The following is a 23,248-nucleotide window of genomic DNA, read 5'->3' as shown; positions in this document are numbered from 1 at the left end:
TCATCTCCCGTCTGGATTACTGCAACTCGCTGCTGGCTGGGCTCCCTGCCTGTGCCATTAAACCCCTACAACTCATCCAGAACGCCGCAGCCCGTCTGGTGTTCAACCTTCCCAAGTTCTCTCACGTCACCCCGCTCCTCCGCTCTCTCCACTGGCTTCCAGTTGAAGCTCGCATCCGCTACAAGACCATGGTGCTTGCCTACGGAGCTGTGAGGGGAACGGCCCCGCAGTACCTCCAGGCTCTGATCAGGCCCTACACCCAAGCAAGGGCACTGCGTTCATCCACCTCTGGCCTGCTCGCCTCCCTACCATTGAGGAAGTACAGTTCCCGCTCAGCCCAGTCAAAACTGTTCGCTGCTCTGGCCCCCCAATGGTGGAACAAACTCCCTCACGACGCCAGGACAGCGGAGTCAATCACCACCTTCCGGAGACACCTGAAACCCCACCTCTTCAAGGAATACCTAGGATAGGATAAGTAATCCTTCTCACCCCCCCCCCTAATGATTTAGATGCACTATTGTAAAGTGGCTGTTCCACTGGATGTCAGAAGGTGAATTCACCAATTTGTAAGTCGCTCTGGATAAGAGCGTCTGCTAAATGACTTAAATGTAAATGTTAAATGAGTACAACCTGAAGCCGTTGAATAGTGGATGACCCACTCACCTTGTGTCCCAGCTCCCTAATGAAAGGATGAATAGTGGATGCGTCATATTCCGTTTAAAAACACGGAAATAGTTCCAATGGGTTTTTCCCCCGTTCATTTTTCACATTTTGAATTTGATTTTTTTTTTTAAATCAATTAATTGTTACTTTGGTGTGATTATTTTGATATCCGTGCAATTCTCTCTCGGACAAGGTGCATTTTTATCAATATATTCGCCTCAATTTACTCTCAAATGCGCAATGGTGATTATTGATTTTTTTTAAATGACCTTGTCCGAGAGATTTGCAAGGTTATCAAAACATCACGCCAGGGTAAGCCTATGCAACCAACTTCACAGAAGAGGGGACACACCGACACCAACACTTCAGATTGACTTGTTTTTTAAAAATCTGCAGTAGAAGATATAAAACAGAGTAGACAGGCATTAATAACAGGACTTTCACAACCACACATTCACTGCTCTCAGAAAATCTCTCTCAGACTGAAGAGCAGACAGACCAACTTCCCAAATAAGGAAGAAGCACTCGAAACCCACTAGTTGTTCTTTCAAAGAAAATGGTTCATCCCGAAGACCTCTCGTATTGCCAACCTTACGACAATGGCAGCAAACATTTGTATGGATTCGACAACGCGTGACGAAACTTTATTTATATCGCAGCTTTTCGTGAAGTGAATGGTTTCACCCACTAATGGCAGCAAATATTTGTATGAATTCGACAACACGTGACGAAACTTTATTTATATCGCAGCTTTTCGTGAAGTGAATGGTTTCACCCACTACTCTACCCGCGACCTGCAGTGTTCTTTGATATCTACATCGCGCAGGAGGTTGGATGGAAACTCTAAATGTTCACTCTGTCACACCTACATGAAACACAGACCGCATAGTTCTAAAATCCCTGATGGAAAAACGATTAGTGTAAAAACGATTGCAACCATTTCGGGGTTTTATGACTCTATACTGTGTTACTCAATAGCCTTGATCGAGATCAGTAATTTTGTTGTAGCCCTGAACCAGCTCACCTGATTTACCCAGTCAAGGTCTTGATGATTAGTTGATAAGTTGAATCAGGTGTGATAGATCAAACACATGTGGAAAATATCAATTGAACACTCCTCACTTCCTCTCTCCCCTCTCTAAACCCATTGGAGTTTTGTCATCCAATGGGTTTTGAGAAGGAGGTGAGTGCAGTATGGAACGTTGAGCGATGGCGGAAGCATTGTGTGAATCTGTTGTCTCCAGTACAGTTGGTGAGAATGACCAGAGGATGGTACATAAGAGGGGAGTAAAAAAGGGATGGAAATTAACAGCAGTTTATGGTTGGAGTGTGATTCACGAGAAATTCCTAGACCTCCTTACCCTCCTAGACCACCTCACCCTCCTAGACCACCTCACCCTCCTCTCCCTCCTAGACCACCTCACCCTCCTCTCCCTCCTAGACCACCTCTCCCTCCTAGACCACCTCACCCTCCTAGACCACCTCACCCTCCTCTCCCTCCTAGACCACCTCACCCTCCTCTCCCTCCTCTCCCTCCTAGACCACCTCACCCTCCTCTCCCTCCTAGACCACCTTACCCTCCTAGACCACCTCAACCTCCTCTCCCTCCTAGACCACCTCACCCTCCTAGACCACCTCACCCTCCTAGACCTCCTCACCCTCCTAGACCACCTCACCCTCCTCTCCCTCCTAGACCACCTCACCCTCCTCTCCCTCCTCTCCCTCCTAGACCACCTCACCCTCCTCTCCCTCCTAGACCACCTTACCCTCCTAGACCACCTCAACCTCCTCTCCCTCCTAGACCACCTCACCCTCCTAGACCACCTCACCCTCCTAGACCTCCTCACCCTCCTAGACCACCTCACCCTCCTCTCCCTCCTAGACCACCTCACCCTCTGAGACCACCTCTCCCTCCTAGACCACCTCATCCTCCTCTCCCTCCTAGACCACCTCTCCCTCCTAGACCACCTCTCCCTCCTCGACCACCTCACCCTCCTCTCCCTCCTAGACCACCACACCCTCCTAGACCACCTCACCCTCCTCTCCCTCCTAGACCACCTCACACTCCTCTCCCTCCTAGACCACCTCACCCTCCTCTCCCTCCTAGACCACCTCACCCTCCTAGACCACCTCACCCTCCTAGACCTCCTCACCCTCCTAGACCACCTCACCCTCCTCTCCCTCCTAGACCACCTCACACTCCTCACCCTCCTTGACCATCTCATCCTCCTCTCCCTCCTAGACCACCTCACCTTCCTCTCCCTCCTAGACCACCTCTCCCTCCTCGACCACCTCACCCTCCTCTCCCACCTAGGGAAAATACAGAGTGTAAGGTGAAACCTCTGTTAATGATGTAACTTTCTTGTGTAACTGAGTCATTGGCTTTTCATATGAATGGAATGACTTCGTTGTTGGCGTTCTGTCTCTACTATTGGTGAACATATTCTCTTCTTCAACAGACTGAGTGGGCTAACAGTGTTATGATGTACTTCTATATTAGAAACTAAACTAGACGGTAAACAACTTTTTGTGGACCGAGGGTCATTTTGTAAAGCTCTAATACCACTGGAGAAAATTATAATCTCTTGTTTCTCCTTTTATAATTTGTCTTGTCATTGGCATCTTGTTTTACACATTCAGCCGTCTTGTTTTAATGAAATTGGGATTTGAAAGTGTTGAATGGTGACATTTAAGTAAAATGGTAGAAGATGTGACCGTGTGTGTGTGTGTGTGTGTGTGTGTGTGTGTGTGTGTGTGTGTGTGTGTGTGTGTGTGTGTGTGTGTGTGTGTGTGTGTGTGTGTGTTTCCACTATGAGGTGAACATCAGACCACATCCTCTAGTATAAAGAGAGAGATCAGAGAGCATCACAGCACAGTAGACCCTGAACTACTGAGGTTACATCAGTTAAACAACCATGATCCTCTCCACAGCTGCCAGTTTCTGGACCACAACCATGATCCTTCTATATCTGCACTCAGGTCGGTGTGTGTTTATGTGTTTTATGTTATCTGACAAATATATCTATGATTATTTCTCTAATTAGTTACTGTTGGTGTTCTGTCCAATGCTCCTAGGTGACTGTGCAGAGATCATTGGTGGAAAGGAGGTGAAGCCCCACTCCTTACCCTACATGGCTCTACTGGAGGACAACAAAGGAAACAAAATTTGTGGAGGAATCCTGATCCACCAGCAATGGGTTCTGACTGCGGCCCACTGTACTGAGTAGGTCCAATATCTGTCACACCCCGAGGGCTCTCTATGGTGTTTTAGGTCAGGGCGTGACTAGGGGAGTTTCTAGGTATTATATTTCTATGTTGGTGTGTGTGTGTGTGTGTGTGGGGTTCCCAATTGGAGGCAGCTGATAGTCGTTACCTCTAATTGGGGATCATACATAGTTTGTCTCTTTTTCCCCCTCTGCTATGTGGGATATTGTTTCGTATGAGTGCGATGTGGTTCACGATCGTTATTGTTTTGGAAGTGTCACTATCATTAAACTGTGGAACTCTACTCACGCTGCGCCTTGGTCCAATTATTCACACGACGGTCGTGACAATATCAGTGTTGTTGTCCTTGTACAGATGCTGTCACTGTAATGGTTTGCTTCGCAACTCCGTCTCAAATGTTAGATTTTTTTTTTACATTGTGCTTCTGAGATTGTGTCATTGTAGTTGTTGGGCTGCTTCCTTCAGCTGATCTAACCGGAAGGTTGTGTTTTTGTCTGAAGCATCAACAAGGTGTTTCTAGGGGTCCACTCCATCAAACGGGAGGAGAAGGAGACTAGACAGGTCCGTAAGGTGAAAGGTCGCGTCCCTCATCCCTGTTATGAACCCGAATTCAAAGTCAACGACATCATGCTGCTGAAGGTCAGTCACTACTGTGGTGTCAGCCATTATTTAAAATCTAGAGACGGTTGAAGGAGAATTGACACGACCCTCTCCTTCTTCTATCCAGTTGGATAAGAAAGTAAAGCCGACTGGGGCGGTGAGACCTCTGGCGTTACCTGTCCCTGTGCCAGACGTCCAAGCAGGGACCCCCTGCTCAGTGTCTGGATGGGGAGCCACCGAGAACAATGCTAAAACCATGTCGGATGTCCTGAAATCTACCAACGTCACCGTGATCGACAGGAGAAAGTGTAACTCTGCAGACTACTACAACATGACCCCAATCATCACCTACAGCATGCTGTGTGCCGGCTCTGTGGACAAGACCAGGGTGGACTCATGTCAGGTGTGTGTGTCAGAGGAGGCTGGTGGGAGGAGCTGTAGGAGGACGGACTCATTGTAATGACTGGAATGGAATTTCTTGAAAGGTGTCAGACATGGAAACCACATGTTTGACTCCATTCCATCGATGCTGTTACCATGAGCCATCCTCCTACCTGCCTCCTTTGTGTGTGTGTGTGTGTGTGTGTGCGCGTACTCACGGATAAAGTTGTAATATATTTTGCAGGGAGCCAATGATCAACCATTGATACATGCGTTAAACTGCTTATATTGTTTGTAAATGACAAAGTAATTATGTATGAATTGATGTGCTGTGTGTTTCAGGGAGACTCTGGTGGCCCGTTGGTGTGTGGAGGTGAACTAAGGGGAGTCGTGTCGTTCGGTACAAAATGTGGCATCAAGACCAAACCTGGGGTGTACACACTCATATCGAAAATGTACCTTGACTGGATCAACAAAACCATGAGGAAGTCACTGATTGACTGATTGATACCTGCTTTCTCAGGCTTTTCTCAATAATTTGTGAAACTATTTAATATTTACTGAATTTGAATTATAGCTCACGTGCTGGAAGCTGTGAAGTATGTTTGAACTCATGCCAAGCTTTGTGTGAAGATGTGCAGTGATGTAATGTGAACCTAGGCATGTGATGTAGGTACAAAATGGGAAAATGTGTGTAACCGATGTGAACTCGCTCTGAGACCTTGAAGTTGCTGTTGCTCTGCAAGGCTCTTTTGTGGAGCGATGGGTAACGATACTTCGAGGGTGACTGTCGTCGATGTGTGCAGAGGGTCCCTGGTTCGAGCCCAGGTCGGGGCGAGGAGAGGGACGGAACTTAGACTGTTACATATGGACAAAGGAATTGCTCACAAAAATTAAAATGTTAAATCAAACAGACATTTTACCATCCTTTTAAATGGACTACTATGTATTCAACATGTCACGTCTTGTTCCAGTTGGAAATAAATCACATGCGATAGTTCAAGACTGGAAGTGTCGTCTTTTTTTAAACATGAAAGTCACACCGTGAGAAACATCTTTCATCTGAAAAACCACACTTCCTGTCACCGTCTCAACCTTAGTTACAGAAACATACAAATCCTCAGGGCCCAACGTAGTCATCGAAAGAACTTATAGAACCGCCACCGTCATACATGAGGTCCAATCCAATGTCTATAAACCCTGGAGGGAGTGGTTATCTAGTAAGCAATGCTATACACATTAAAAATATATATTTTTTTAAACTGTAGAAATCATTAGAATATCCCAGGCCTGGCAGTTAAGTAAATACTGTGAAACACAATCATTCCACTAGAACTGCAGATGTATTACGGACATTTTCAGAAATTACAACGCAAAAATAAAAATTAATCCTATGGGTAGCACCTTCAATACATGCATTTCTATGGCCCCCAAGGTATATTTCTACAGTGGAGTATCAAAATGGCTTTGTGGTGGCATAAAAACAGAGACCCTGTTAGTCATCTGGTGACTAAACAAAATAGAAATAGTCACATGCATCTCATACAACAGTTGTAGACATTACCGTGAAATTCTTACTTTACAAGCCCTTAAAATGCAGTTCAAGAAATTGAGTTAAGAAAATATTTACTAAATATAAATGTAATTTTTAAAATATAAACACAATAAACAATAATAACAGGGCTATGTACATGGGGTACCGGTACCGAAGCAATGTGCGGAGGTACAGGTTAGTTGAGGTAATTTGTACAGTCACCTTACCCCTACCTACATAGATAATAAACAGCGAGTAGCAGCAGTGTAAAAAGAAAGGGGGGGGGGGGGGTGTCAATACAAATAGTCCTAGTGGCCATATGATTAATTGTTCACTAGTCTTATGGATTGGGGGTAGAAGCTGTTAATGAGCATTCTGGACCAGGACTTGGCGCTCCAGTACAACTTGCCGTGAAGTGAGAGAACTTTCTACGACTTGGGTGACTAGAGTCTTGGACACTTTTTTGGGTCTTCCTCTGACACTGCCTAGTATATAGGTCCTGGATGGCAGGAACCTTGGTCCCCAGTGATATCCTGAGCCATAGCATCTTACGGTCAGACGGCGAGCAGTTGCCATACCAGGTGGTGATGCAACAGGTCAGGATGATCTCGATGGTGCAGCTGTGTTACGAATCCCTTTTGTCCCGACAGTCTAGGGGGGATGGTAATGAGACCCGTAACGTAACTCATGCAAATTGAAATAGTGACAAAGTATAAGTGTGAACGAAAAAACCATGACAACTGAAATCTACCGTCAAACTCAGGGTTTATTGGAAAACACACGGTAATGGAGGGGGGGGGGGGGGGGGCAGGAAAAGGGGCTGAGCTGGACCCAAGGAAAGAAACAATAAGTATACTAGCCTACTTTAACAACAGCTAACTAACCAACCAAAAATACAGTGGGTGGTCCGCCCAGTTCTAACTAGTGTATTTAACAAAGTCTACCTACGGGTAGTGTATGCCCATGGGCGACTTGTCTTGGTTTCCCCTTTTCCCACCAGCAAACAAACACACACCATAACCAAAACAATACTCACAGGTGAGGACAAAGTGCTATGGAGGTGCTCAAACAAAAGAGAGGTTAATACACAAAGAGAGAGTGAAACACAGAGACCTACAGACATGGCATTTACAGAGAGATTGAGCTCTAGAGCAAACAACTGACAGGGTTTTTAAACCAAGGGAAAGGAACTGTGATAGGGTAGGAAACAGGAGGAGGTGTGTCTTCTGATTGATGATTGGATTGGTGACCGATTGGGGAGTGATGATTTTCACCTGTGAGGGGAGAAGGAGAGAAAAGAAACACATACACAGGATACACACACAGGCTACTTGTATCCGTAACAAGTTGTTTAACTTTTTTGAGGATCTGGGGACCCATGCCAAATCTTTTCAGTCTCATGCAGGGGAAAAGGTGTTGCCGTGACCTCTGCACGAATGTCTTGGTGTGTTTGGACCATGATAGTTTGTTGGTGATGTGGACACCAATAAACGTGAAACTCTCAACCCGCTCCACTACAGCCCTGTTGATGTGAAAGGGGTGTTCAACTTTCCTTTTCCTGTAGTCCACCATCAGCTCCTTTGTCTTTCCCATGTTGAAGGAGATTGTTGTTGTCTCGGCAACACACTACCAGGTCTCTGACCTCCTCCCTATAGGCTGTCTTATCGTTGTCAGTGATCAGGCCTATCACTGTTGCGTCGTCAGCAAACTTAATGATGGTGCTGGAGTCGTGCTTTGCCACACAGTACAGGAGTACGGAAGTACAGGAGGTGACTAAGCATGAACCCCTGAGAGGCCCCCATGTTGAGGATGAGCGTGGCAGATGTGTTGTTGCCTACCCTCACCGCCTGCGGGCGGCCCGTCAGGAAGTCCATGATCCGGTTGCAGAGGGAGGTGTTTAATCCCAGGGTTCTTAGCTTAGTGATGAGCTTTGTGGGCACTGTGGTGTTGAACGCTGGGCTGTAGTCAATGAACATCATTCTCACATGCAGAGCGATTTAGATTGAGCCATCTGTGGTTCTGTCCAGACTGTATGCAAATTGGAGTGGGTCTAGGGTGTTGATGTGAGCCATGATCAGCCTTTCAAAGCACTTCATTGCTACCGACTGAGTGCTATGGGCGGTAGTCATTTAGGCAGGTTACCTTTGCTTTCTTGGACACAGGGACTATGGTGGTCTGCTTGAAACATAAATATTACAAATTCGGCCAGGGACAGGTTGAAAATGTCACTGAAGACACTTGCCAGTTGGTCCGTGCATGTTCTGAGTACACATCGTGGTAATCCGTCTGGCACTGCGGCCTTGTGAATGTTCACCTGTTTAAACGTCTTGCTCATATCGACTAGGGAGAGCGTGATTACACAGCCGTCCGGAACAGCTGATGCTATTATGCATGCTTCAGTGTTGTTTGCCTCGAAGGGAGCATAAAAGTCATTCAGCTCATCTGGTAGGCTCGCGTCTGGTGCCTGGGGTTCCCTTTGTAGTCCGTAATAGATTGCAACGAGCTTCTGAGCCGGTGTAGTAGGATTCAATCTTAGTCCTGTTTTGGCTCTTTGCCTGTTTGATTGGTTCGTCTGAGGGCGTAGTGGGATTTCTTATAAGCATCCGGATTAGTGTCCCGCTCCTTCTTTTTTTTACCTTTATTTAATTAGGCAAGTCAGTTAAGAACAAATTCTTATTTTCAATGACGGCCTAGGAACAGTGGGTTAACTGGTCTAGGAACAGTGGGGTTAACTGGTCTAGGAACAGTGGAGTTAACTGGTCTAGGAACAGTGGGTTAACTGGTCTAGGAACAGTGGGTTAACTGGTCTAGGAACAGTGGGGTTAACTGGTCTAGGAACAGTGGGTTAACTGGTCTAGGAACAGTGGGTTAACTGCCTGTTCAGGGGCAGAACGACAGATTTGTACCTTGTCAGCTCGGGGATTTGAACTTGCAACCTTCCGGTTACTAGTCCAACGCTCTAACCACAAAAAGCAGCAGCTCGAGCCTTTAGCTCAGTGTGGATGTTGCCTGTAATCCATGGCTTCTGGTTGGGATGCTGGTTACTATTATTTGACCATGCTGGTCATTTATGAACATTTGAACATCTTGGCCATGTTCTGTTATAATCTCCACCCGACACAGCCAGAAGAGGACTGGCCACCCCTCATAGCCTGGTTCCTCTCTCGGTTTCTTCCTAGATTTTGGCCTTTCTAGGGACCTTTTCCTAGCCACCGTGCTTCTACACCTGCATTGCTTGCTGTTTTGGGGGGTTTTAGGCTGCGTTTCTGTACAGCACTTTGTGACATCAGCTGATGTAAGAAGGGCTTTATAAATACATTTGATTCTGGTTGGGCTATATACTTACTGTCACTGTAGGGACGACGTCGTCGATGTACTTATTGATGAAGTCAGTGACTGAGGTGTTATACCCTTCATACGCCTCACTCGGTGAGATCATCCCGTTTTTTCCCCCAGTGATTACGATTGGTCAATTGAACGAATGGAAGGGCCAGATTACCAACTCGCTGACGAATTCTCACAACCCTCAAATCTCTTCCCCTTGTATTTCCATCTCTTTTTTTCGCGCTAATGATGGGAATTTGAGCCTGGTCTCGGAGAAGCGGTATATCTTTTGCGTCGGATTCATTAAAAAAAACGAAAATCTATATCCAGTTTGAGGTGAGTAACGCTTTTCTGATATCCAGAAGCTTTTTTTTCGGTCATAAGAGACAGTAGCAGAAACATTATGTACAAAATAAGTTACAAACAAATGCAGAAAAAAAAATCCACAGAAAATTGCACAGTTGGTTAGGAGCCCGTAAAATGGCAGCCATCCCCTCCGGGCACCATTACCAAGCCAGCAGTGTTTCAGTTATTAATGCATTAATACATTCTGTAAAGGATAATCAACAAAGGGATATGCACTCTGTTGAAAATTATGCATGAAAGGTATTCCACGACGCTCTAGCAAGTGGCATTATCCTTCCACAGAGTTTAATTATTTTCCACGACGCTCTAGCAAGTGGCATTGTCCTTCCACAGAGTTTAATTATTTTCCACGACGCTCTAGCAAGTGGCATTATCCTTCCACAGAGTTTAATTATTTTCCACGACGCTCTAGCAAGTGGCATTATCCTTCCACAGAGTTTAATTATTTTCCACGACGCTCTAGCAAGTGGCATTATCCTTCCACAGAGTTTAATTATTTTCCACGACGCTCTAGCAAGTGGCATTGTCCTTCCACAGAGTTTAATTATTTTCCACGACGCTCTAGCAAGTGGCATTATCCTTCCACAGAGTTTAATTATTTTCCACGACGCTCTAGCAAGTGGCATTGTCCTTCCACAGAGTTTAATTATTTTCCACGACGCTCTAGCAAGTGGCATTATCCTTCCACAGAGTTTAATTATTTTCCACGACGCTCTAGCAAGTGGCATTGTCCTTCCACAGAGTTTAATTATTTTCCCCGACGCTCTAGCAAGTGGCATTATCCTTCCACAGAGTTTCATTATTTTCCACGACGCTCTAGCAAGTGGCATTATCCTTCCACAGAGTTTAATTATTTTCCACGACGCTCTAGCAAGTGGCATTATCCTTCCACAGAGTTTAATTATTTTCCACGACGCTCTAGCAAGTGGCATTATCCTTCCACAGAGTTTAATTATTTTCCACGACGCTCTAGCAAGTGGCATTATCCTTCCACAGAGTTTCATTATTTTCCACGACGCTCTAGCAGGTGGCATTATCCTTCCACAGAGTTTAATTATTTTCCACGACGCTCTAGCAAGTGGCATTATCCTTCCACAGAGTTTAATTATTTTCCACGACGCTCTAGCAAGTGGCATTATCCTTCCACAGAGTTTCATTATTTTCCACGACGCTCTAGCAAGTGGCATTATCCTTCCACAGAGTTTAATTATTTTCCACGACGCTCTAGCAAGTGGCATTATCCTTCCACAGAGTTTCATTATTTTCCACGACGCTCTAGCAAGTGGCATTGTCCTTCCACAGAGTTTAATTATTTTCCACGACGCTCTAGCAAGCGGCATTGTCCTTCCACAGAGTTTCATTATTTTCCTAGAGAATGCATACAGCCCTGAGTTGATTATCCATTATAAATGTGTTCAACATCCACTGATCTAGAGTAGCTAGCAAGAATACCAGATAGCTACAGTAGTTGCCTTGCTAACCAAACGAACAGACATGCTAGCTTAGCTAACCAGTGCTGCTGACAGTGCAGTGTTGCTATTACGAAAATCGGAAAAATCAACAACGCCAATAATATTTTCAATTCGACTTTTTGCTTTCAAAAGAAGCTCAAACGTAGAACATGTAAGAACAAACATCATAGCCGTTGAATTCTACCATGCATTATTAGGGAAACAGTGCACATTCTAGAATGCCCTTCAAGCCAATCAGAAAGAATTCAGCAATGCCATGGTATAAATCCATATGAATCAATGAAATAGAATGTACACACGCACTGTGTGATCATGACCAATCCCCATAACACTGGGCAGATTGAGGTGTGAGGCACTCAGTGGAAAACCAAGCCTATCAGCGGTTGTGAAACTGAAGACCCCCTCACCGCCCCAGCCCCCATCTCGCTAGTTTCCTCTCACACAGTGGTTCACTAACTCACTAACTACCCTGAAACACTGAGTCAGCATAACTGCCTGCCCGTATTGACATCCCCTCCCCTGTAGCTCACAGGCTGTCAGTAAACTAACCCACAGACCACAGTCAGGGTTTACTTCTGACTCTATCTGCATCAGCAAAAAACATTGTTTTTCTTCAGAAGTATCTCACGCTAACAAGGGTGGGGTGTGTCCCAAATGACACCCCAATCCATAAGAACCCTGGTCAAGTAAGGCGCACAGGGAATAGAGTGCCGGTTGTAGCTTCCTGTTGAACTTCCTGTTTACCAGAATGCTTTAACACAAATGTTGCTGTTTTACCGAGACAAGTTATCTTCATCACTTAAACATCGTCAGTTATCAATCAGCTTCCAGCTTCACTGATGAAAGGTGAAAGCACACAACACATCCATAAAAAAAAGATGTTTCTATGTTTCGTACAAAAGGGGGGTTTAATTATCTCCAGCGTTGATTCCTTTCTTCATTTTTACCTTTTAATTTATCAGGTAGGTCAATGGAAAACAAATTCTTATTTACAACCACGGCCTGAAGAAGTGTGTCTCAAGCTTGGTTGCAGGGATAGGGTTAGTGGCAGCTAGTTCAGAGAAATTGCTGACATGAGGAAATACTTTGACGGCAGATTCACCACAGACCCCCATAAAAGGTGAAACCACAGCGTTCCTGAGAAACCATGATTGTCATTGCGATGAGATCTGAGATGAAACTAAACTAAACGAAACTAAAGTTTCTCAGAAACTACGTGGATGGATTCTGATGTATGAGCAGATGCCCCCCCCCCCCCCCCCCCCAATGGTCATGCTAGTTCCTCTATGGTCAATCAGATAATCTGACGGCCAATCAGATAATACCTCCTATTATGAAGTGTTCTGTGGGCGGACGGCCAATCAGATAATACCTTCTATTATGAAGAGTTCTGTGGGCGGACGGCCAATCAGATAATACCTCCTATTATGAAGCGTTCTGTGGGCGGACGGCCAATCAGATAATACCTCCTATTATGAAGTGTTCTGTGGGCGGACGGCCAATCAGATAATACCTCCTATTATGAAGTGTTCTGTGGGCGGACGGCCAATCAGATAATACCTCCTATTATGAAGCGTTCTGTGGGCGGACGGCCAATCAGATAATACCTCCTATTATGAAGCGTTCTGTGGGCGGACGGCCAATCAGATAATACCTCCTATTATGAAGCGTTCTGTGGGCGGACGGCCAATCAGATAATACCTCCTATTATGAAGCGTTCTGTGGGCGGACGGCCAATCAGATAATACCTCCTATTATGAAGCGTTCTGTGGGCGGACGGCCAATCAGATAATACCTCCTATTATGAAGCGTTCTGTGGGCGGACGGCCAATCAGATAATACCTCCTATTATGAAGTGTTCTGTGGGCGGACGGCCAATCAGATAATACCTCCTATTATGAAGCGTTCTGTGGGCGGACGGCCAATCAGATAATACCTCCTATTATGAAGCGTTCTGTGGGCGGACGGCCAATCAGATAATACCTTCTATTATGAAGAGTTCTGTGGGCGGACGGCCAATCAGATAATACCTCCTATTATGAAGTGTTCTGTGGGCGGACGGCCAATCAGATAATACCTTCTATTATGAAGTGTTCTGTGGGCGGACGGCCAATCAGATAATACCTGTTTATTATCTATGCATACCCCTACCTACATGTTCAAATGACCTCAACTGACCTGTAACACCGCACATTGATTTGGTACCGGTACCCCTGTATATTGTCCCGTTACTGTTATTCATTGTGTTACTTTATAAACTCGTCCTCTCACTGTCAACTGCGTTTATTTTCAGCAAATTTAACATGTGTAAATATTTGTATGAACAACAAGATTCAACAACTGAGACAGAAATTGAACAAGTTCCACAGACATGTGACTAACAGAAATTGAATAACGTGTCCCTGAACAAAGGGGTCAAAATCAAAATAACAGTCAGTATCTGGTGTGGCCACCAGCTGCATTAAGTACTGCAGTGCATCTCCTCCTCATGAACTGCAACAGATTTGTAAGTTCTTGCTGTGAGATGTTACCCCAGTCTTCCACAAAGGCACCTGCAAGTTCCCAGACATTTCTGGGGGGAATGGCCCAAGCCCTCACCGTCCAATCCAACAGGTCCCAGACATGCTCAATGGGATTGAGATCCGGGCTCTTCGCTGGCCATGGCAGAACACTGACATTCCTGTCTTGCAGGAAATCACGCACAGAATGAGCAGTATGGCTGGTGGCATTGTCATGCTGGAGGGTCATGTCAGGATGAGCCTGCAGGAAGGGCACCACATGAGGGAGGAGGATGTCTTCCCTGTTACGCACAGTGTCGAGATTACCTGCAATGACAACAAGCTCAGTCCGATGATGCTATGACACACCGACCCAGACCATGACGGACCCTCCACCTCCATATCCATCCCGCTCCAGAGTACAGGCCTCAGTGTAACGCTCATTCCTTCGACGATAAATGTGAATCCGACCTTCACCCCTGGTCCGACAAAACCGTGACTCGTCAGTGAAGAGAACTTTTTGCCAGTCCTGTCTGGTCCAGTGACGGTGGGTTTGTGCCCATAGGCGACGTTGTTGCCGGTAATGTCTGGTGAGGACCTGCCTTACAACAGGCCTACAAGCCCTCAGTTCAGCCTCTCTCAGCCTATTGCGGACAGTCTGAGCAATGATTGAGGGATTGTGCGTTCCTGGTGTAACTCGGGCAGTTGTTGTTGCCATCCTGTACCTTTCCTGCAGGTGTGATGTTCGGATGTACCAATCTTGTGCAGGTGTTGTTACAAGTGGTCTGCCACTGCGAGGACACTCAGCTGTCCGTCCTGTCTCCCTGTAGCGCTGTCTTAGGCTGATCACAGTAAGGACATTGCAATGTATTGCCCTGGCCACATCTGCAGTCCTCATGCCTCCCTGCAGCATGTCTAAGACACGTTCACGCAGATGAGCAGGGACCCTGGGCATCTTTATTTTGGTATTTTTCAGAGTCAGTAGAAAGGCCTCTTAGTGTCCTAAGTTTTCATAACTGTGACCTTAATTGCCTACCGTCTGTAAGCTGTTAGTGTCTTAATGACCGTTCCACAGGTGCATGTTCATTAATTGTATAATTATGGTTCATTGAACAATCATGGGAAACATTGTTTCAACCATTTACAATGAAGATCTGTGAAGTTATTTATATTTTTACAAATTATCGTTGAAAGACAGGGTCCTGAAAAGGGACGTTTATTATTTTTTTGTTATTTAAAAAAAATTACCATCTTATTTAATTTAATTTAGTTGTTGAAGCTCGGAGCCTAATCTTTTCACTGTACCCTGCAATCACACCTGCGACCCTGTACCTGGTGGTTAGAGCATTGGACTTGTATCCGGACGGTTGCTGGATCGAATCCCCGAGCTGACAATGTAAAAATCTGTTGTTCTGCCCCTGAGCAAGGCAGTTAACCCACTGTTCCTAGACCAGTTAACCCACTGTTCCCCGGGTGCTGTGGCTGTCGATTAAGGCAGTTAACCCACTGTTCCTAGACCAGTTAACCCACTGTTCCCCGGGTGCTGTGGCTGTCGATTAAGGCAGTAAACCCACTGTTCCCCAGGTGCTGTGGCTGTTGATTAAGGCAGTTAACCCACTGTTCCCTGGGTGCTGTGGCTGTCGATTAAGGCAGTAAACCCACTATTCCCCAGGTGCTGTGGCTGTCGATTAAGGCAGTAAACCCACTATTCCCCAGGTGCTGTGGCTGTTGATTAAGGCAGTTAACCCACTGTTCCCCAGGTGCTGTGGCTGTTGATTAAGGCAGTTAACCCACTGTTCCCCGGGCGCTGTGGCTGTTGATTAAGGCAGTTAACCCACTGTTCCCTGGGTGCTGTGGCTGTCGATTAAGGCAGTTAACCCACTGTTCCCCTGTGGCTGTTGATTAAGGCAGTTAACCCACTGTTCCCCAGGTGCTGTGGCTGTCGATTAAGGCAGTAAACCCACTGTTCCACAGGTGCTGTGGCTGTCGATTAAGGCAGTAAACCCACTGTTCCCCGGGTGCTGTGGCTGTCGATTAAGGCAGTAAACCCACTGTTCCCCAGGTGCTGTGGCTGTCGATTAAGGCAGTTAACCCACTGTTCCCCAGGTGCTGTGGATGTTGATTAAGGCAGTAAACCCACTATTCCCCAGGTGCTGTGGGTGTCGATTAAGGCAGTAAACCCACTATTCCCCAGGTGCTGTGGATGTCGATTAAGGCAGTAAACCCACTATTCCCCAGGTGCTGTGGGTGTCGATTAAGGCAGTAAACCCACTGTTCCCCATGTGCTGTGGCTGTTGATTAAGGCAGTAAACCCACTGTTCCCTGGGTGCTGTGGATGTCGATTAAGGCAGTAAACCCACTATTCCCCAGGTGCTGTGGGTGTCGATTAAGGCAGTAAACCCACTGTTCCCCGGGTGCTGTGGCTGTTGATTAAGGCAGTTAACCCACTGTTCCCCAGGTGCTGTGGGTGTCGATTAAGGCAGTTAACCCACTGTTCCCCTGTGGCTGTCGATTAAGGCAGTAAACCCACTGTTCCCCAGGTGCTGTGGATGTCGATTAAGGCAGTTAACCCACTGTTCCCTGGGTGCTGTGGCTGTCGATTAAGGCAGTAAACCCACTGTTCCCTGGGTGCTGTGGCTGTCGATTAAGGCAGTTAACCCACTGTTCCCTGGGTGCTGTGGCTGTCGATTAAGGCAGTAAACCCACTGTTCCCTGGGTGCTGTGGCTGTCGATTAAGGCAGTTAACCCACTGTTCCACAGGTGCTGTGGCTGTCGATTAAGGCAGCCCCCTGCACCTCTCTGATTTGGGTTGAATACAGAAGACACATTTCACTTGTACAACTGACTGTACATGTTACTATTAAACACTCTGAATCTCTGTACTGCACTGTATTCTCCCTGAGTTCCTCTAGGTGGTGCTATTAGTAAACGTTTATGTCAATTGCCATAAGAGACAGTATGGTAAATGCACACGGACAACAACACCTGGAAGCTGTTGACACTGGAAATACCAATAACACAGTCATTTATTTACTTGTCCAAGACATCATCAAGGGTAACAGGCTGACCCAATGCCATCAATGTATTTACCCAGTCACCATGGAGACACTCACCTCACCAACACTACCACCATCATCACATCCTACATGTTTTTTAAATTATAAAATGTAACTTTTATTTAAGTCAGTTAAGAACAAATTCTTATTTACAATGACGGCCGACTGGGGAACAATGGGTTAACTGAATGGTTCAGGGGCAGAATGCAAGATTTATACCTTGTCAGATCAGGGATTTGATGCAGCAACCGTTTCGGTTACAGGCCCAACGCTCTAACCACTAGGCTACCTGTCACCCCGTAAGCAACTGTGTCTCTGGGCTCTGTTTTCAGGGGGTGGTAAGGAGGCGCAGGTGTCAGGTGCACGTTAGTTTGCCATTTCGTCATGTGAAAACTGGCGCACGGGCATTTTCCTAACGCCAGGTTTGGCAATTTACCTGTCTAACATCAGCAGGCTTGAGCTGAGGTGGGAGGGGTGGACATATTGGAGGTGTGTCCTTAGGGAGGGGTGGACATATTGGAGGTGTGTCCTTAGGGAGGGGTGGACATATTGGAGGTGTGTCCTTAGGGAGGGGTGGACATATTGGAGGTGTGTCCTTAGGGAGGGGTGGACATATTGGAGGTGTGTCCTTAGGGAGGGGTGGACATATTGGAGGTGTGTCCTTAGGGATGTGTGGAAATATTGGAGGTGTGTCCTTAGGGAGGGGTGGACATATTGGAGGTGTGTCCTTAGGGAGGGGTGGACATATTGGAGGTGTGTCCTTAGGGAGGGGTGGAAATATTGGAGGTGTGTCCTTAGGAAGGGGTGGACAAACAAGGAAATTTTCCCTACAGGGGATTTTAGATTTAAAATAAGGGATGTTTCATATAGGCGTAATAACAGTGTAAATCTCTCTCGGACAAGGCGACTTATTATCAGACCGTGATAAAAGGACTGACTAGGCTAATTCTTAGTCATGTTTTTGTTTTTTTGTTTCATTTCAGATGAAGAGGGAGCAAAGTTGACCCATCATTCAGGGCAGGTGGGGTAGATCCCCCCCCCACCTAGTTTGAGGGGTTGTGTGTTTTGCATGTTAATTTGGCATTAATTACGTGTCACATTTAAGTTTGCAAACATTGTAAAAAACATAAATAGAAAATCATTGAGTTAATGAAGCTGTATACAAACTTGGTCTCTTTTTTGCTTTCTGTGGTGGTGGGGCGTAGCAGTTGGTATTGTTCTCTAGTTGTGCCGTGATTGGTTTAGGGGTCTGTCACTCATGGGGACACTATGTCAATGCCAAATCTAAGGGCAGAGCTCGAAAATTCAAGCCCCTTGGGTGCTGCCATATGGTTACATTAGAAATGCCCATCCAAGAAGTCTCAAGATCATTGGCTACAGATAAAATTAGGTAAAATCACCTTATATCTACAGTAGCTTTGATTAGACTGATCATGTCAACATCACACTTTCTAAATCTTAGCTAGCAAGCTAGCAGTCATCATCATGAATCAAGTCAACAATCTACTGGCAAATCCTTTTTAATCCTTGTCGTATTGAGATATAGTATAGATAAAATGTATCATGCTCATCGGCCATTGGACATAAACGTTACACCACAAGTTGTAAATCGCAAAATTAACAATGAGTGGTTTGGAAGGAATCTGTGGCTAACTGCAAGCATTGCAACGCAATCACTAGACTGCTATTAAGTGGAGTGGGTGTTGGGGTCCCAATTCTGGGTTTAATTAAGGCTTTATTTTCCCAAGCTTAAAATTATACACATTCAACATTGCCATGCTGTCAATGCAGCATGCTTTCTGCACAAAACAAAACTGTTGACTGGGAAATCTGACTTCCGTGAGTTGAAGACAACGTTCTCCGACTGGGAAAATAAGTTTTGAACTGTCATCCAACTCGGAATTGTAAGTTGTGAACTCAGGCCTCTTTCTAGAGCTACGACCTGAAGATCACTGACGTCATTATGATTCCCACCTTGTTTTTTCCCCCGAGTTCCCAGTTGTCTTGAAAGCACCATGAATCCAGAGAATGCCAGAGTATGGTGACAAAGAAATTGCCCTCGAAGGACTGCCGTGCCACCTTCCTTATCAAGTGAGCATAGCACAACAAGGTGAGTCCATAAATGTCTTGTACACTGCTGCATAAGTTATGTAATATGCCAGCGAGATATGTACACTGTACCTAAGAAAGTAATACTAAGTGTATGTTGTGTAGTAAGCTGTTAGTATCCCGTGTGCCTCACCCTATATGTCCCTTTTCCCCCATTTAATTTTACCTACTGTTCTGACTTGGTGGTGCACATGTAGCCTATAGCCAGTTTTAGAGAAATGTCATCATCGAATATAGCAAGAGCTTTCATTGTCCACTTCATTTGTCCTACGGCTCTGACTTGGTGTACAGGGAGAATACTGTAAGAATGGCCCATGGTCTGAATTATGTTGCTGTACATTTCAAAAGTGCTGAACAAATAGTTATATTGACTACGTTTGTCCTGGCTCGCTCATTAATGTCTTCATCTAAATTACTGATTGCCTCTTATCCGCTTGTCAATCCATTATGCCATAGTCTGTACATCTCAATTGTCAGTAAACAACATTTGTTTAAGCAAGTCAGCCATATCAGCTTTGTTTTATTAAAAGGCAGTAAATGAGGCTGAATGAACTGTTTCGCTGCCAGACAAGGCTCCGCTGATAGCCAGGTGTAGCAGAGGTAAGGTGTTGGGACTCGACTGTTGGGACAGCTTTATGTAGGCCCTAACAGTTTGCGGGCACAGTTTGTCACCGTTACAGTGCCATGAATGTATTGTGTTGTGTTGTGTTGTGGCTTTGCTGGCATCCATCCCCCAACATGTTCTGTTTGTTTGTTTGTCCCACCAAGAGTTTCATGCTAAAATCACCACTGAGAGGAGGGGCTAAATACAGTATACGGTAGCATGAAGCTGTCACACTCTGACCACAGTTCGCTTTGTATGTTTCTATGTTTTGTTTGGTCAGGGTGTGATCTGAGTGGGCATTCTATGTTGGATGTCTAGTTTGTCTGTTTCTGTGTTTGGCCTGATATGGTTCTCAATCAGAGGCAGGTGTTAGTCGTTGTCTCTGATTGGGAGCAATATTTAGGTAGCCTGTTTTGTCATTGTGGGTGATTGGCTTTGTCTAGCTGCATGTTAGCGCTATGGTTCATTAGCAGTCACGGTCGTTTGTTGTTTTGTTAGCTTGTTCAGTTTACGGTGTGTTTTCCGTCATTCAATAAAAGAATGCATTCATACCACGCTGCGCTTTGGTCCGCTTCATACGACGACCGTGACAGAAGCTACACAAAGGTTGTAAATCTCAATAAGCATGAAGATATGCATATACAGACCATATGAATATTGTATACTGTATATACTGAAAAATATAGAAACGCAACATACAACAATTTATACGATTTTACTGAGTTATAAGGAAATCAGTCAATTGAAATAAATTCATTAGGCCCTAGTATATGGATTTCACATGACTGAGAATACAGATATGCATCTGTTGGTCACAGATTATCTGGTGTGACCACCAATTGCCTCATGCTGCGTGACAGTTCTCTTTCACATAGAGATGATTGTGGCCTGTGGAAGGTTGTCCCACTCATCTTCAATGGCTGTGCGAAGTTGCTGGATATGAAACCAGCTGTATTGCACATAGATCCAGAGCATCCCAAACATGCTCAATGATATGCAGTCCATGGAAGAACTGGGACATTTTGTGTACAGATCCTTGCGACACGGGGCTATGCATCATCATGAAACATGAAGTGATGGCAGCGGATGAATGGCACAACAATGGGCCTCAAGAACTTGTCGCTGCGCATTCAAATTGTTATTGAAAAAATGAAATTGTGTTCATTGTCTGTAGTTTATGGCTGCCCATACCATAACCCCAATGCCACCATTCTATTCACATCTTTGACATCAGCAAACCGCTTGCCCATACAACGCCTTTACACGTGGTCTGCGGTTGTGAGGCTGGTTGGACGTACTGCCAAAATTCTCCAAAACCAAGTTGGAGGCTGCTTATGGTAGAGAAATAAACATTACATTCTCTGGCAACAGCTCTGGTGGACATTCCTGCTGTCATCAGCGTGACAGTTGCACACTCCCTCAAAGCTTGAGTCATCTGTGGCATTGTGTTGTGTGACAAAACGGCACATTTTAAGAGTGGCATTTTATTGTCCCGAACACAAGGTGCACCTGTGTAATGATCATGCTGTTTATTCAGCTATTGATATCCCACACCTGTCAGGTGGATGGATTATCTTGGCAAAGGAGAAATGCTCACTAACAGGGATGTAAACAAATTTGTGCACAAAATTTGAGAGAAATACTTTTTTCGTGCGTATGGAGCATTTTGGGGATCTTCTATTTCAGCTCATGAAACATATGACCAACACTTTATATGTTGTGTTTATATTTTTGTTCAGTGTATATAGGCCATCCTAAACGAGGCACATGGTGTACAACATTACGAGCTAGCATGACTGGCTAACATCTTGGCTAGCAGGCTAGAAGTAGCACAATGCACATGGAAAAGCACGTGTGTGTGGTCCCATGTTTACAGTACCTGACTGACTGGCTGACTGCCTGACAGACTGGCTGACTGGCAAACTGGCTGACTGACAGACTGGCTGACTGGCAAACTGGCTGACTGACTGCCTGACATATTGGCTAACTAAATGGATGACTGGCTGACTGACAGACTGCCTGACTGACTGGCCGACTGGCCGTAAGACTGACTGACAGACTGACAGACTGCCTGACTGACTGGCCGACTGGCCGTAAGACTGACTGGCTGACTGACTGCCTGACAGACTGCCTGACTGACTGGCCGACTGGCCGTAAGACTGACTGGCTGACTGGCTGACTGACATATTGGCTAACTAAATGGCTGACTGACAGACTGACTGACTGCCTGACAGACTGGATGACTGAATGGCCAACTGGCTGACTGGCTGACTGACAGACTGGATGACTGTGAGTATCATGTGAGTAAATCCTTGTAGCCACACTCACCTGCACTCACCTTTCACCCAGTTAGTCTACCCAGTCTTATCTTGGTAGATCACGCACACACACACACTCAACATACAGTATTCACTCAACATGTTCACTCAACATACAGTATTCACTCAACATATTTACTCAACATATTTACTAAACTTATTCACTCAACATACAGTATTCACTCAATATATTTACTCAACATACAGTATTCACTCAATATATTTACTCAACATACAGTATTCACTCAACATATTCACTCAACATATTTACTCAACATACAGTATTCACTCAATATATTCACTCAACATACAGTATTCACTCAATATATTCACTCAACATACAGTATTCACTCAACATATTCACTCAACATACAGTATTCACTCAACTATTTACTTAACATATTTACTCAACATATTCACTCAACATACAGTATTCACTCAATATATTCACTCAACATACAGTATTCACTCAACATATGTACTCCTGCAGGCTGTCTCAACAGATAATAATGACAAGAAAGAACATTCTAATAGTGTTAGTTGACGCTTAAAGATTGTATGTTATACTCATCTGAGGAGAGAAAATATGTTCTTCATTTGTTTGATAAGATTATAGATTTTCTCAGGGGACCACATTTTTAATTTCAGGTGACCGCTCATGGGGTTCCGACGCCCAAGTTTGGGAATCACTTGACTTGGTAACAAATTCGTAACCACTTCATAACTCCTTTATGAGATGACGGTGAACATTCATAACTGTGTACTTCAACTTCAACTAATAGCTAGTCTTTGTTCTGAGTGAAGTGGCTGGGCTTGATAAGTCTAAACGCCATTTCAGGGTTTCGTCTGTTCTTTTTGTTCTGTTGATGTTAGCCTTGTAATTAGAGGCACCTCTCTGTTTACATACCGCAGCGTGTACGTGTCTCCTAAGCACGTCTGACCTGCTTATTGGTGTAGCTCAGAATAGCCCAGTCACTCCCTCTCTCCTAACTCTATTTGTGCTCATTCATGCAATCCGTAATGGGCATTATCCTGCCATTCAAAACAGCTCTGCACCATGGTAACAGAGAGGTCTGCATGTGAACAGGAAAACAGAGG

The 23,248-nt window shown here is 45.2% G+C and overlaps 2 protein-coding genes across 2 annotated transcripts in view; both read left to right on the top strand.

Annotated features, from left to right (window-relative positions):
* Window positions 1-23,248, top strand: part of LOC135513724 (anthrax toxin receptor 2-like) — a 1,178,227-nt gene that overhangs the window by 838,340 nt on the left and 316,639 nt on the right. The gene's annotated exons all lie outside the window — the stretch shown is intronic.
* On the top strand, window positions 3,526-5,874 carry LOC135513476 (granzyme A-like). The gene is made up of 5 exons (XM_064936353.1): window positions 3,526-3,642; window positions 3,739-3,886; window positions 4,389-4,527; window positions 4,616-4,891; window positions 5,212-5,874. Exons 1-5 carry the CDS (start codon window positions 3,579-3,581, stop codon window positions 5,371-5,373), a joined length of 789 nt encoding a protein of 262 aa, XP_064792425.1. The 5' UTR covers window positions 3,526-3,578; the 3' UTR covers window positions 5,374-5,874.

This window comes from Oncorhynchus masou, chromosome 25 (genome assembly GCF_036934945.1).
Source record: "Oncorhynchus masou masou isolate Uvic2021 chromosome 25, UVic_Omas_1.1, whole genome shotgun sequence".
In the NCBI taxonomy this organism is placed as follows: domain Eukaryota; kingdom Metazoa; phylum Chordata; class Actinopteri; order Salmoniformes; family Salmonidae; genus Oncorhynchus; species Oncorhynchus masou.
Note: the sequence above shows the minus strand (reverse complement) of the source record. Positions and strands in the feature narration are given on the sequence as shown.